Source organism: Anarrhichthys ocellatus, unplaced genomic scaffold, assembly GCF_004355925.1.
Source record: "Anarrhichthys ocellatus isolate YVR2014 unplaced genomic scaffold, GSC_Weel_1.0 scaffold96, whole genome shotgun sequence".
NCBI classification, from domain to species: domain Eukaryota; kingdom Metazoa; phylum Chordata; class Actinopteri; order Perciformes; family Anarhichadidae; genus Anarrhichthys; species Anarrhichthys ocellatus.
In genome coordinates this window covers 892,513-907,771 of record NW_022280126.1, presented here as the reverse complement: position 1 = coordinate 907,771, position 15,259 = coordinate 892,513, and the positions used below count along the sequence as shown (strand labels likewise).

Sequence of the window (15,259 nt, the reverse complement as noted above, 5' to 3'; positions counted from 1 at the left end):
AGAAACTGGAAGCTGGTTCCACAGAAGAGGAGCTTGATAACTGAAGGCTCTGGTTCCCATCCTACCTTTTAGAGAGTCTATAGCAGTGGTCGCCGGTTGGCGACTGCTATAGAGTCGATCTGCTATAGAGTCGATCTCCACTATAGAGTCGATCTTGGAGACTTTCCCTGTCGCTCTCCAAAATAAAATAAAAATAAATTCAGAAACGCATTGGGCCTCATCTCGAACATTTTCTTAAGTGTCTTCTGAAATGTTTTCTTACGGACTTCGGAAGACCAACGTCAGAAAAGATCTCCACCTGATTCATGAACGCCTGAAAATGGGTTCTTACACAGCCGAAGTGTTCTCAGCTGTGCTCCCCCGAATGAGGATTCTTAAATTGAACGCGCATTCTCGTGCACCTGGATTTGCATACAGAAACGCCCCGCCAACTCCTTATAAGGGCATGCAACTGAAGAGACGTGTGCACAATCGACAGACTCCACAGGCAACTTCAGACTGATTAAAATCATGTCAAAGTGGAAATTCCTGTCCGGATCTAGTCCTATAGTGTTTTTCTCTGTACATTGTAATCCTAGTTTGACTTGATTATAGTGAATGCATTGGGTGCCTTCCATTTCAGCCCATCATACAATATTTATCATTCGATAATTAAGATGTACTTGAAATGTGTTCTTTTATTTTTGTTATTCATGTTTGTTTTTTTTCCCATTGAATGGTATATTTGACACTGAACTAGTTCATCTTTATCTCAGTGATAGTGTCCAAATTAGCATAAATCACTGGTATGTAAAAACTACACGGAAAACAAAATAGTTGTAAATGTTGATCAGCATCTTATTCCCTTCTGCTCATAATAAAACAAGTAAACAACTCAAAAGTTGACACTGTCCGGTCCATTCTCCATCCATTGTGTGCGGCCCCTTTAAGAATTAGGATTTGGGAGTGACGCGGATATGAAAGCTAGTTTATCCGTCTTTCCTTTACAAGCAGGAAAATTATTTCTCTCTTTATTTGAGAAAAGTTCATATTTGTGTTGTCAAATTTCACTGTGACCCTGAAATTCTGACTCTTGTGTTGTCATATACTGAATGCAAGCAAAACTACAGAGCAAAATCACACTCTTTCTGATTGAACCAATCTATGAACTGTCTGAAACAATGGATTTTCGCGACCCCAAATAGGCCCCAAAAAAAATTGCCGCTCCCCTTGGGGCTAAGCCCCCCCTTTCTTTGAATCCTAGAAATGCCCCTGGTCTGGACAGTCTTTTTCTCTCAATGCCTCAATAGGTAGATCTTGCCTGTCACCAAGGCAGAGGTCGGGGATCTTGGGTTTAAAAAGGTTGGTGACCACTGCTCTATAGGAACCACAAGTAATCCTGAATTTAGGGAGAATTTACTGTGGGCTCCTCAAAATATGATGGTGCCTGACCATTTAGGGTTTTGTAGGTGGAAAGGTGGATGTAAATTTTTTTTTCTTGATTTACAGAGAGCCAGTGCAGAGGCGCTAATATGGGATTAATATGACCTCTTTTCTAAACATAACAAACCCTCCTTCTGTGTCTTGTGGCAGCAGCATCATGTCAGTGAACCCTCCAAGCAGTAATGACGCCTGCCTCAGCATCGTCCACAGCCTCATGTGCCACCGGCAGGGCGGAGAGAACGAGGGCTTTGCTAAGCGGGCCATTGAGAGCCTGGTGAAGAAGCTGAAGGAGAAGAAAGACGAGCTGGACTCGCTCATCACCGCCATCACCACCAATGGTGTCCATCCCAGCAAGTGTGTCACCATCCAGAGGACACTGGACGGACGGCTGCAGGTCAGTGCACCTCTAACAGTCCACTTAACTTTCACTGCACTTGCACAACTTCTAGGTCCACCTTCTTATCACATCTGTACATTGGCACGAGGATTTCTCTTTAATGTCTCTTAAATATTGAATATATCCCTTGCTTTCAGATTTTACAGTTAGGAATTCATCTCACGGTTTGATTTGTATTGTTATGTTCACTTTTCCATTCAAATTTAATATTCAGAATCAATGCACAATGAATTCAAACATCTAAAGTGTCTTTTTTACATGAATTCAGTCTGATCTTAATACATCTTGCGTGTTTCATATATTCTGAATATTAATTAAATAAAATAGAAACCTAGGGAGGGGTGGCGCTGTGTGGAAGAGTTACTGAATGGCTGGGTAATTACTGCAGAAGTGGTGAGGAAGACAGCTAGGAAGGTACTTGGTGTGTCATCTGGACAGAGAAAGGAAGACAAGGAGACTTGATGATGGAATGTGGAAGTACAGGAAAGTACTGAGGAAGAGGTTGGCAAAGAAAAGTGGGATAGTCAGAGAGATGAAAAAAGTAGATAGAAGCTCAAGGAGATGCGGCTTAAGGTGAAGAGAGAGGGTGTGAAGGCTAAGGAGAGTTGTATGAGAGGTGTGGACACTAAGGAAGGAGGAAAGGACTTGTTCCGGTTGGCTAGACAGAGGGACCAATCTGGGAAGGATGTGCAGCAGGTTTGGTCAATTAAGGATAGAGATGGAAATGGGCTGACAAGTGAGGGGAGGGTTTTTGAAAGATGGAAAGAATACTTTGAGGGGCTGGTGAATGAAGAAAATGAGAGAGAGAAGGTTGGATGATGTGGGGATTGTGAATCAGAAATGCAATGAATAGCAAGGATGAAGTGAGGAGAGCTATAGAGGAGCTAAAAAAAGAGGATGAAGAGTGAAAAGGTTGGTCCAGATGACATTCCTCCTCCATGGAGATGTTTTGGAGCAATGGCAGTGTATCAAACATTCACGCTCACTTTAGAGTCGTCAATTAACCTAAGCTGCATGTCTTCGGACTGTGGGAGGAACCCGGAGAAAACCCACACTGACACAGGGAGAACATGCAAGCTCCAGAAAGAAGTGGAGTTTGGCAACAAAAATATCAACAACCTGTTACTATGAGAACAGGACTCAGAACAAAATAACATTCAAACTCATGTTGAGCTGTGGGATGTCTTGCTATGGGATCAAACCCAGGCCCTCTTTCTGTGAGGCGACTGTGCTAGCCACCACACAACCGTGCAGCCCAGAGAGTAAAAGTAGTGTATTGTGCACTTTTATTTTAAAAGTACTGCTATATGAACAAAGGGGCAATAGCATTTGGTTCACGAGATGCAGGTAGCATGTTTTATACTTAATGTGAATATAATTCATACTTTGTTGGCATCTTATTCTGAAAACCGGATGTTCGTCTGAAGAAACCGGATGTTGTCTCACGTTAATCTTTCCGCTAACTTTCAAAGTCCTTCGCTCGCTCCCTGTCTGTGCCGTTTAAATGCGTTTACCGTGAATTTCAGCATATAGGTGCACTAACATGTAAGTGTCTGCTGAGTTGACCACGGAGATCTGAGTGTCTGCTGACTTTACCGCAGCGATGTCCAATAGTCTCCAGGGAGAGCAACAGCTGGTGCAGCTTCTCTCTTTATTTCTGCCCCCCGACCAGAAGCGGAAGTCGCCTTTTCTCTACGGCAACCCTGAAGGGACATCATATCTCCAATACAAAACCATAAACATGAGACAGTCTGTTACAATAATAATAAATTAAAAATACTTACCTGTTTTTTTGTTGTTGTTTTTTAATTATTATTATTATTATTATTTTTTTTCCCATCTTAAAAAAGGCTCAAGGACACACACACACACACACACACACACACACACACACACACACACACACACACACACACACACAACTGACTATAGGATGTTTGCTGGCTTTTATCCCACTGTTCTTGTCATCCTCTTGTTGTTATGTATATGTATTGTCTCTTGTCTTTCAATAAAAAATAAAAAAATAAAAAATAACTTATAATAAATAAAAAAAATGCGTTAACGCGCGATAAAATAATTGTCGGCATTAATTGATGAATGCATTAACGCGTTAACTTGCACAGCACTAGAATTAATATTAAAGGACAGAGATGGACAAAGATAAGGAGATGGCTGTAGCAGACACTACAGTCCAGTCCCTGATTGGTAATATTCAACTTGTAAAGGCATTACAGGATTAATAGCACAGTTTTGAAAGAGATACATGGATTAGAAAAAGATGATTTTTTTGCAGTTGAGGGATTATTTTATATAGGAATTACAAACCTCAAAAACCTTAAATGGACTGCTGTTTGTAATGATGCAGACATACAAGGTAATATCGGGGAGATTCAAAATGTGAGAGACTCTACTGCGTCCTCTGCTGTGTGCACTGGGGCTAGATGGGAGGGGAACTGGACATTACAACAGAAGAATGGCTCAGCATTTGTGAAGCACAACAAATCCTATGACATGGAGGGAGAACGATGGAACCTAAAATCAAGAGTAAACCACCTGGTTCCAACAGTCATGCTCGCAGTAATGTGGCAATAGAGAGGCAAACCCCACACACTTTTTGTGAATGTCATACATTACTGTAATTTAGGGAAAATGTGCATGTTACAACTAAAGGTATTCTGGGATATGCGATGCAAAGTTATGTCCCTCGGAAATATAAATGATTATGTCACGTATAATGATAGATATTGAAACAAGATATTATTGATAACAATACATTGGTATACGACTGAATCTTTATATATAGAGCAATGGTCTGAAAATATTTTCATAGATTTATACTATTGAATAATAACATTTCAACTTGGAGTGAGAGAAAATGTTTTTGTTCGTAAATGACACAGTGGAAGAGTCTGATACATTTCTAGTGAGATGAATTTGTTTACGTCCTCTGATATGGACAATTTGAACCAAAACTGTTTTGCCTCTGTTTTTTTTATTTTGTCTATTTGTTTTTTATCTCTATCTTTCTGTTTGTTAGTTAACATACACAAGACTTTCAATTGTTTGTACAAACATAAACCCAATAAATGTTAGGCTAAAAAAAGCCAAATCTGTCTCTTCCAACATGTGACAGATGCTCAGTGCTTCAGCGAAGGGAAGTTACAACATACATTTTGTAATTTATTACACTTAATTTATTCGGTGACAATACTACAGTGGTTGGATTAGTAACAAGATCAATAAATATAGGAGGGAGGTGTCTAAGCCTGTAAGCTGATGCAAAGACCATTTACCCTTCAGCTTAACATGGGAACAGCTAAAGGGATGATAAGAGAGTTCAGGAGAGTGAAACTGCCAGGAAAGCAGTTGGAAAAATTAGTTTTTCAATTTCGTGGCACTTTCATCTCTGAAAACCTTCAATGGGACAGTAACTTTCACAGAATCTTAAAGTTGGCCCATCAGATATTGTGTTGTTTGGGGATACTAAAAACAAACTGCGTTTCACGAAAGGCTATGGTCCATTGTTACACAAAGATTGTCTCCATTTGTCAGTCCACAAACCTGCATCCATCTCCCTCCCACCTGTGCTTCACACACCAATATTCAAGTAGCCCTCATATAGAGAAAACAGCAGAGTGGTTTTATTAACAGTGACATGATCAGTGTGATGGACAGCATACGAAGTCCTTCTGTCATTCAGGGAGCAGTCAGAGACGATCACAAATGTCTTTAACAGTTATATTGATGTAGACAAATAATAAAAAAAAGAATACAGCGGCAGAACTTTATGAAAGCTTTTCCTAAAAAAATATTATTTTGGAGAATTAATCCTTTTAAAGATGTTGTTGGGCCCATATGAATGTTTTGTTTATGTCTATTGAAGATATCTGACCTTTGCCACTTATGACAAGGCTAGTGAGCCAAAAGTACAATGACGATAGTATCACATGGAATCGTTGCCAGTTATAAATGGCTGAGTTTGACTCGGGTAACAGTTACCAATCCCAAGTGCTCAGCGACACTGGTGTCTGACTGATCTCTATCAGGCTACAGAATATGTGAATATTTACCGTGGCAACAAGGGAGAAGTGATGTGAGCACATCGTAGTTATTTCTGCTTAATTTATCCAAACAAAGATAACCCATAACATTTTATTTCGCCATATTTAAACAAAAAAGACAACACCTACCGACAGCCATGGTCCTTACAAGCTCAGCAAATGTGTTGTCCCTGATTCGATTGTCAAAGGAGAAAAATACCAGCTTCAAGCTCTGAGAAACTACGTTAGCATTAGTGACTGTTGCATCCAGTTAACGTACCTAAAGTTATAGTTCCCTCAATGTAACGTTGTAAGTTATAACGAAGATGAGCATCAGAAGATATTTGGAACTATGAGTAGGAATACGTGGGTATACCCTGCAGTAACGTTACACCACCCCTTCAATGACAAGCTAAACGTACCTTAAATGAGCCATATCCCCATGATTACCGTTAATTACGTTATATGAATCTGGAAACTCCACGCGTCCATGAAATGTGCTGGTTGTGCAATGAACTTGTCAAGTAATGAGCCATTGTTCTCGGTTTATCTCTGTTATTAAGTAACTGGGCCGAACATTGTTGTGGCAAAATGACGAGAAGAGACGGCGAATTGAAGTTGCAACCCAGCGGGAAGTGTTTTAATAAGCACACTTCAACATACAACGAGTTCAGCAAATCCAAACAAATCTGATGTATTACTTTTCACAGATTACTTTTACAGTCAAACTTCACCCCCCTTTAAGTCAGTTTCCACCAATCAAACCAGCGGGTTGAACCACAAACAAAACACATCTTCTGGTCTCTTCACTATGTCATGCTCTCCTGTCCTCATTTGGGTCAAGATAACCTTTTGGTGGAACACAACCTTTTCGCAGAACACACAATTCGTGTACGGGAAATGTTTGGACACACATTGGAGCGATAGATTACAATTTGTCTGGCGTGCCTTAATCTCTTCCTAAGAATGTTTTTATGAACCAAATGTGTTCAGTTCAATCCTAAATTATATGATGATTTTCTTCAACAACATGGGGTAAGCTAACAGAAAACATTTGCACTCTCTCCAACTCTCTATTCACTTGTTGAACCTTCGGCAAACCTGCCAATAGCATATTTAAAGATACAATCTACTGCTGGATAATAGGAAAAACATCAAGTTTTGAAGGCTGGCATAGGGATCACTGTGTGGCCCAATCATAGTGTAACATATGGAGTGCTGAGAACACACATGGATCTTGGATATAGTAGCTATAAAAATAATTAGATTCAGTGAGCATGACACAAAGACTATAATGATGCTGTGCTCTCTCCACAGGTGGCAGGGAGGAAAGGTTTTCCTCATGTCATTTATGCACGGCTGTGGCGCTGGCCTGACCTCCACAAAAATGAACTCAAGCATGTCAAGTTCTGCCAATACGCCTTTGACCTGAAGTACGACAATGTATGTGTCAACCCCTACCATTATGAGAGGGTGGTGTCACCAGGCATCGGTAGGTCAGCTTCATACTTCACGCGTTTCAGTTTCATTTTAATCACTGATAAATATTTGTAAATGTAGTTCAACAAACTTTTGAAATCTTAGCTGCTGATGCTTCATTTTCTGTGTGATGTGGTTAGTCAAGTGTTGATCTCATATTCTTCTTGTCTTCTCTCAGTTGGTCTCAGCCTTCAAAATACAGGTGAGTTCCATTCTACTGCACCACATCATGATTAAAGGATTCCTTGTTTACTATGTGATCAAACCGTGGGACATGTTGACTTCCCTGTACAGCAGTTACGCCATGAACTGTATGAATCCGACTGTTTGAATGCTGTCATAGCATTTGTCACAGTTAGGCTGTTTTCTCGTGATCAAAGGCAAAGTTTAGATGCTGTCATTGCTATTAAGAGCTATCACACCCGATGTATGATTGAAATCCTGTCCTAGAGAACATGGTTAAAGGAGCAAGTAGCACGTTTAACCATGTCTTATAGTATAGTTTCTAAACACTACAAAATGCTTCTGTCACACATGCACCTCGTTACATAAATGTGACGGCCTCGTATGTAATAAGCATTGGAGTCAAGTCTAAGCTGAATGCTGTCATAACTTGGGATGTTAATAATGAACTGTTTAGCCGTTAACCAACAATATGAATTTTGACTGAATAATGCTATCAGTTAAACAGTTAAAAGAAATATCAAATATAAGAAACTGTCTGTCGCCACGTTTCAGTTCTTGGACAGTGTTGATCTACACATAGACACTTTCACACAGCTAACAGCACGGCCCATTATTCTTAAACAGCTAAGCGATAGTCACATGTGTCTCGGCCAATAACTTTGTTGTTTTTACTACCTTTCTATTTTTTTAATTTAAATGTTTGCATTTACAAATAAGGTGTCGCCACTCCAGGAAAGAAAAGACATTACAAAAAACAGCAAAAACACAAATTCAGAGGTTTTAAATCTCTGGTGGATTCAGAGATCTCCAAAAGGAGCGCCCAGGTCTCACAAAGCTGAGCTTTGTGTTTGTGTTGCAGTGACTTGTTCCATTGAGAGGTGTTCTGTCAACAAATCGAGCCATTGTGATGTTGTTAATTTGAGTCTGTATTTCCAGTTGAGCAATATTGTCCTTTTTTGCAATGGTAAAGGTGGTAAGTATGACTTTGTTGTATTTGTGTAGGTGACTGGTGTAATGTCTCCGAAGAGGCAGTGACACAGGAGGGACCCAGGGCTTGTGAGATGATAGTTAATATGTTGTTCCAGAAGTTTTGTGTTTGCCAATTACAGTGCCTTCTGTGTTGAGTTCTGTGTGTTCTGTGTATGATATGTGTAGGTTCTCATACAGAACGAGCTGTCATTTGGTTAATGAGCAAGCTATTATGTGTGGTATCTTCTTTTGTCTGCTTGTGTTTTTCAGTTGTGGATATTGTTGAAAATGTTCTTAAGTGAAATCAGACTCCTGGGTTCATTCATGGAGCGTTAATCTGTGGATGTTTTCCTAAGTGAGTCATTGCTTTGTTTTCCCATGACTTAAAGGAGAAGGTGCGTTGCTTCATTACAAAGTCTGGGTTGTTCCAAATCGGGGTGAATTTACATGGTGGTTGTATGTGATTGGTGATCTTACTGGTTTTCAAACCAAGCTTCCAAAGTCGTGGCAATGACTATTCTTGTAGCAGTTATGTTTTTTTTATTATCGCTGAGAGAAATGGTAAATCTTTGATGGAGAGATTGTTGCGTTCAGAGCATTTGAGAGAATGCATTTCATGACTTGTTGTAATTGATTTGCTAAGTAATAACGGAGAACATGTGCTGTTTGTTTTTCTGCAGTGGTGGGCCGTCAGGGCCTGCAAGGCCTTCTATGCTGGCCTAGACAGAATCACAAAGTTATAGCTATTTTATCATTTAATCATTTTTCATAAATATTCTACATGTATTCTAATTATTTTCCCCATTATCTTATTTTCTCATTGCACAGCTACTGTCTTCCTCAGTTGCTCTGCTTCCAGTGCAGCTTGTTTTAAGTAGAGCTTTTATCCAATCAGATTTCACCTCTGTGTCTCTAGGTAAGAAGAGAGGCAGAGGCCTGCAGACTCACAAGTGAATCCATGTGCACTTTAAGTGAATGGGGACGATATTGTTGATTGTCATAGTGTTCAACCAATCAGATCTTTAGTTTGACATGTTGTTTCACCACTGACAACGCTGCACTGTTCTGGAGTTGATATTCATCAGTGAACACATGAAGCAGGTTCTCTTTATAGTAACATCATGTTTTTATATCAGCTGAATAAACCAGTTTAAAGTGCTGATATTTTTCTGCTATATTTGTGTGTAAAGAAAAAGAAAAAGTAACAGTTTGAACCTTGTACTGAGTTTGTGCTGAAAAATGGATACCATGCATATGGGTGAGAGCATTTTAAAATGTGCTAAACATAGACACAATGGCAGATATAACGACTTCACTTAATTACTAGAAATGGCCTTTTTCATTTTCCTTTTTCAGGTGGAATGTTAATTACCTAAGCACCGATGATATTTTATGATTGACGTTCAGGGACATGGCCTAATAAAGCTCTGTCTCACTGCAGCAGCACCAGGCAGCCTGATCAAAGAGGAATACATCCATGACTGTATACAGATGGACCTCCCACCAGGCATGCCTCTGTCTGACCACCAAGCGGCCATGAAGCTTCCTCCTCCAGACCTCTATGGCCAGCCCTTGCATCCCCCGCAGCTGTCCTCTGAATCTCATGGACCCCCCCCTGTCACTAGATACACCAACCTGCCTGTCTCACCTAAAGGTGAGCCCTTCATTATCTGATATCTGTATTCAGTGTGAATGGTTTACTAAGGATTATCTTATCTTATTATTTTGGGCAGGCAGCAGATAAATAGCTGGGACGAGCTGCTCACACATTCATATATACAGTACAGTAGGAAACCACTTATAGTGATCACGTCTGTCCGACTCAAATTGATCACTGTAAGTGGATGATTATTATAACCAAATTGTTTTTCCATTTCTTAATTTATCATGCAGATTAACATCCCTTTGACATTTGTATATTTACATTTATAAAAAGCAATGAAATGGACAATTTAGCGATTTTCTGAATTGTATTGAGTGTTTCAAAATACAGTACAGCTGTTTCCAAATGACTGCACTGTTACTTACCAATGGCCCAAAAACGAGCCAGCTGTCTGAGAAGTAACACATGTTTAAAGGTGAACATCTGTTCCACTGGGCACTTCGGCATGGCCGTGAATGAGCTGAAGGAGAAGGTAGGAAGGGCTTTTAATGACATCAAAAGAAACATTCAGATTGCAGAATGCCGTAGTGATGTGGTGAGAAAAAAACAATCTGCCATATTAACTGCAAACTATGTTGACTGTTATCATACCGTAAGAGATGATACAAGCCCTGCAGTAAATGTTTCTGATGGATTACATCTGTAAGAGTGTGTGTTTAAAGTGTGTTTGTCATCTTATTATCTATTTACTTTTATTGTGTAAAAATGAATTATTCAACAATATGTCATTTTGGGTTTTGCAATAATCTAACCTGAACATTCATGCCAATAGAGCTTAGTTGAAATTAATTGAATTGAAAGAGAGAGACGGAGAGAGAGTGGGAAAGAGAGAGAGAGAGAAAGAGAGAAAGAGAGACGGAGAGACAGAAAGAGAGAGAGACGGAGAGACAGAAAGAGAGAGAGACAGACAGAGAGATATAGGACATAGGTCTGACTCATTCCTCTGTCCCCCCTCCAGGCTCCGGCTCCGGCTCCATGCTACCGCTCCAGGGAGGACACGGTGACGGCCGTCTCCAAACCGCTTCCCCACAGGCTCAAGTCATGACCTCGGCACCACGACCCCAGACCCCAACCCAGGCCCCTCCTCAGCAACAGGCTGCCCAGCAACCCTCACAGCCCCCCCACCCACAACAACCCTCCCTACCTCCCTCTCACGTGCATGGACAGAACGGTTACAGCAGCAATAAACACTCTCAGAGCCAGGCTGCCTTCCACAGTGAGTTCTCACATACACAAATACAGGCATATATACATGGATATTAACACCAATATTTTGTTTTGCTTTCCAGGGGAAACATAATCAATTGCCTAATAATGTAGAATAATGTTATTTATTTATCTATTTATTTCGATGTAACAAATACGTATAAAACTAAAACAAAGAAACAAAAAGAATGTACAGAATACACATAGCAAACTCCTTATATAGAAACATTATCATAAACAATATAAATAAATGTCAAAGTTGGAAGAAGAACACACTTATATGATCCTAACAATGAACTTAGTATTTATCATATATACAACTCATAATTATTAGGAATCTATAAGTATGTTATATTATGTTATCTATTATGATCAGCCCAAACATCCTCCCGTTGTCAATCAGATATCACTTCAACAATTGCCTCACATTCACCCTTCCAACCCTTCCTCATCCCTACACATCTTAGAGAATGATAACTTCAGATAACAACAAAATCATTTATAATGAAAATGATAGATAACACATATAAGTATAAACATTTATAATCAGACTGAAATCAACACAGTGAAACAGTGTCAACTAGAAGTGATCATAATATTATGATGAATCTTCATGAAAGCAGCCGTTTCTTGCAGAGTTGCAGCAAGTATATGTATTTATTTCTCCTACACTGGGGAAATACATCTTCAAACTTAAGTAACTGAATAGTGTAAATGTGTCAAGCTGTATGAGAGACATGAACATATTTATAGTCCAGATGAAATGGAAATGAATTTTTAAACCTTTTAGATCAAATTCGCGGTAATGTTGTGCACCTGTTACAACGTATGCAAACACAAAATTACAATTATTTTTCATATTTTAACATCAAAATCCAATCATCTTTCATGGTCACACTGATCCTTCTGTACTTCCCTGTAATTCAGCGGTTTGGACAGGCAGCAGCACAGCCTCCTACACTCCCATAGGACCCCAGCAGAACGGGCGTGGTCATCATCCAAACCACCATTGTAAGATATGCTGCAAAACAAGAATTCCACATGATGTTCACTTTAATCCTGCACATCCACTGACTCCCACTGCTCCTTTCTAGGTGCTTTTTATATTGAACACCATATGTGATGTTTCTTATTTGATCTTTATATGTTATCATCAAATAACTTATATTATGTATACTGTACAATGGCTGAAGAGTACAGTAACACTACCCACACAGCCCATTAGTACCATGAGGTATATATCACACTACCATGAAGAGACTTTTCAAGTCCTACACATAGAGGCTTCACTTCATTTCACAGCCACCCCATCAAGTCACAGCCTGACAGTCATGTTCAGCGTGGACCAGAGAGAGTTGGGTACAGCTTTGTGTTTTTCTACTTCAGACTGATTTACTCCTCCCTCTGCTTTCAGGGTCTCAGCATCATGGCTCAGCCTCTTTCCCTCCTTCTGTGTCCAACCATCCAGGTTAGAGATGACTATGCCGTCACTATGGGTTTTAGACTGCCATTGAACTGCCTACTGTTACTGTTATAAGAAATGTGGTGCTGCACAGGGCTCATGTCTTGTTTATCATATATGTCATCCCTGTCTACATTGTGGTTGTCTACGTTGACAGTTGGTGCAGAAATAATATTTCATTTCTGTAAAAATGGCGATGGTAGAGTTTGTGCGCCTGTTGCCAGGCTTAGGATGAATGTGCATTTATTGATGATGGAGGAGACGTTCACCCCGGCAGCTCTGCATGTGTTTGGAGCAGAATAAAAGGTGGTCGGAAATTTGACCCACAGTTTTGTCACACACTCACTCTGTTTTCATTGCAGGACCAGAGTTTTGGTGCTCTATCTCCTACTTTGAAATGGACGTTCAGGTGGGTGAGATGTTCAAGGTGCCCTCCAGCTGCCCCGTAGTAACCGTGGACGGTTATGTTGACCCGTCAGGAGGCGATCGCTTCTGCCTCGGACAGCTGAGTAACGTCCACCGCACAGATGCAAGTGAAAGAGCCAGGTGCGTCTATTAAATAGATTCTTAGTAGCATGTCTTTCTATATGAAACACCTTAGAACACTTTCATCCTCTATTTCAGGGGTCACTAATAGGCGGACCGCGGTCCGGATCCGGACCCAGACACCGTTGTATCCGGACCCAGGACCTAAAACCGATAGATAATTGAGAATTATTACATTTTGACGGAGCGCTTCTATTTTAACTGCCGCAGCTTTTTCAGCATTTACGGCACTTGTTCAGCGGTGCAGGAAACACACCGACCAATGCGGTGCAAATCACATCACGTGATGCAGCTCAGCCAATCACATATGAGTATTCTGACAAGTTTCCTGACTCGAGTGAGATGTATAGTGCAACTTAGATATTATGGTAATGTTCCGGACCTTTGCACGAGGAGATTTTGTCAATCTGGACCTTTTGGAATTTGAATTGAATACCCCTGCTCTGTTTCATTCACTTACTGACTCACTCGCTGTTAGCCTCCTCTCTGTCCCCAAGTTGTTGTTGGGCTGCAGTGTGTGAGATGGCATGATAATGAATACAGACAATACACCTCTCTGCTGCTGGAATGGTGTGTGTCCCGCCTGTAAATACAGGGGACAAGCAAAATAAACACAACACTTTAATGCAATGTAATACAGTATCACTGCAAAAGCTTTGAGGATTGAGTTTTCATTCTCAATGTGTTAGTACGACAGACTTAGGTAGCATGACGTGTTTAGAGCTGCTCTGACATCCCACACACATCATGTGGGGTTTACGTTGGCATATGTTGGCTCTTTGCCGGTATCACTTGTAGTTGTCCGGCCAAAATGTCCGTTGGGAAATATAAGTAGTCTAATCGGATGCTTGGCGAGATGTAGTGCGGACAGCACTGTGTGGGTACGGCGGGTTGAATTCCCACACATAGGGAAATCTCTTGCCACTGGGCAAAGCTGGGACAGATTGTCAGCATAGTTGCTGTGTCCAGTGCAGCGCATGTGAGCGGAGAACTCTTGCTCCTCGCTCACAGAGACCGTCTTTCTTTTTCAATACATTGTGACTTTTGGACGTCACAGCGCTCTGGTTATTGGAAATGTTTGGATGTCACAAGTCTGAAACAATTCATCCAGCCACCACTGGATTCTGATTCTCCAAACAGTAAAATACTAATAATATTAGTGTAGCCTGATCTTGAGATGCAAAACACGAAGCTGCACAGCATTCAATTTTGATTTAACATTTGAATGTCTTGTGACGGTTTCATTATCCTGCTGTTGTTGTTGGAACTTGCATCATAGCATTTGTGTTTTAGTTGTATTGCTGTTTAAATGTCGGCTAATATATGGCTGTTTAAAACATATGAGTAGTTCTGTTTGGCCTGAATTCTGTAATATTAATGGCCATATTTGCCACACTCCTCCTGGCTGCATCCTACTGCCTCCCTCATCTCTCTCCACCGCACCCTGTTTGTCCACTCAACAAGTAACAGAAAGGTGGGTAGCTTTGGGCCGTCTCTCCGCAAAGGCATTCGTGTGATAAAGTAAAGTTGTTTCCATGAAAGTATTTGTGTGAGCAATGAAGAAAGAGAGCTTCAACTGCATTAATGGCTCACTTCTCAATGCTTACTTTTCTTTTGTAAAGTAGATCGTAGAAGAAAAAAATCATTTTTAGCTTTTTAGTAAAATCACCACAAATGTAAAAATAAGTTGTGCAAAAGTACTTTACATTACATTCATTTGACTGCAGTGAGCAACAACACCTTACAAAGAAGAACAGTCCTCCTCCTCTTCTTAACCCACCTGAGCAGCACATCTGAAGAAAGGTCTTCTCTGTTGTGGTCCCACAGTAATGTCACGAGAGAGCTCGGAGCTCATTATAGCACATACTTTAAAACTGCAACGTCCGCGG

At 40.4% G+C, this 15,259-nt stretch overlaps 1 protein-coding gene across 3 annotated transcripts in view; it reads left to right on the top strand.

Annotated features, from left to right (window-relative positions):
• smad10a (SMAD family member 10a) overlaps window positions 1–15,259 on the top strand; it is a 32,633-nt gene that overhangs the window by 11,778 nt on the left and 5,596 nt on the right. Inside the window, exons 3-10 of one of the 3 annotated variants that reach the window (XM_031875800.1) lie at window positions 1,576–1,816; window positions 7,177–7,351; window positions 7,517–7,540; window positions 9,935–10,147; window positions 11,115–11,372; window positions 12,290–12,373; window positions 12,777–12,830; window positions 13,187–13,370. In XM_031875800.1, the coding sequence (XP_031731660.1) occupies window positions 1,576–1,816; window positions 7,177–7,351; window positions 7,517–7,540; window positions 9,935–10,147; window positions 11,115–11,372; window positions 12,290–12,373; window positions 12,777–12,830; window positions 13,187–13,370 (1,233 nt within the window). Of the gene's footprint in view, window positions 1–1,572; window positions 1,817–7,176; window positions 7,352–7,516; window positions 7,541–9,934; window positions 10,148–11,114; window positions 11,373–12,289; window positions 12,374–12,776; window positions 12,831–13,186; window positions 13,371–15,259 lie in introns of all 3 variants that reach the window. The other 2 variants (XM_031875801.1, XM_031875799.1) reach the window with 2 other exon arrangements.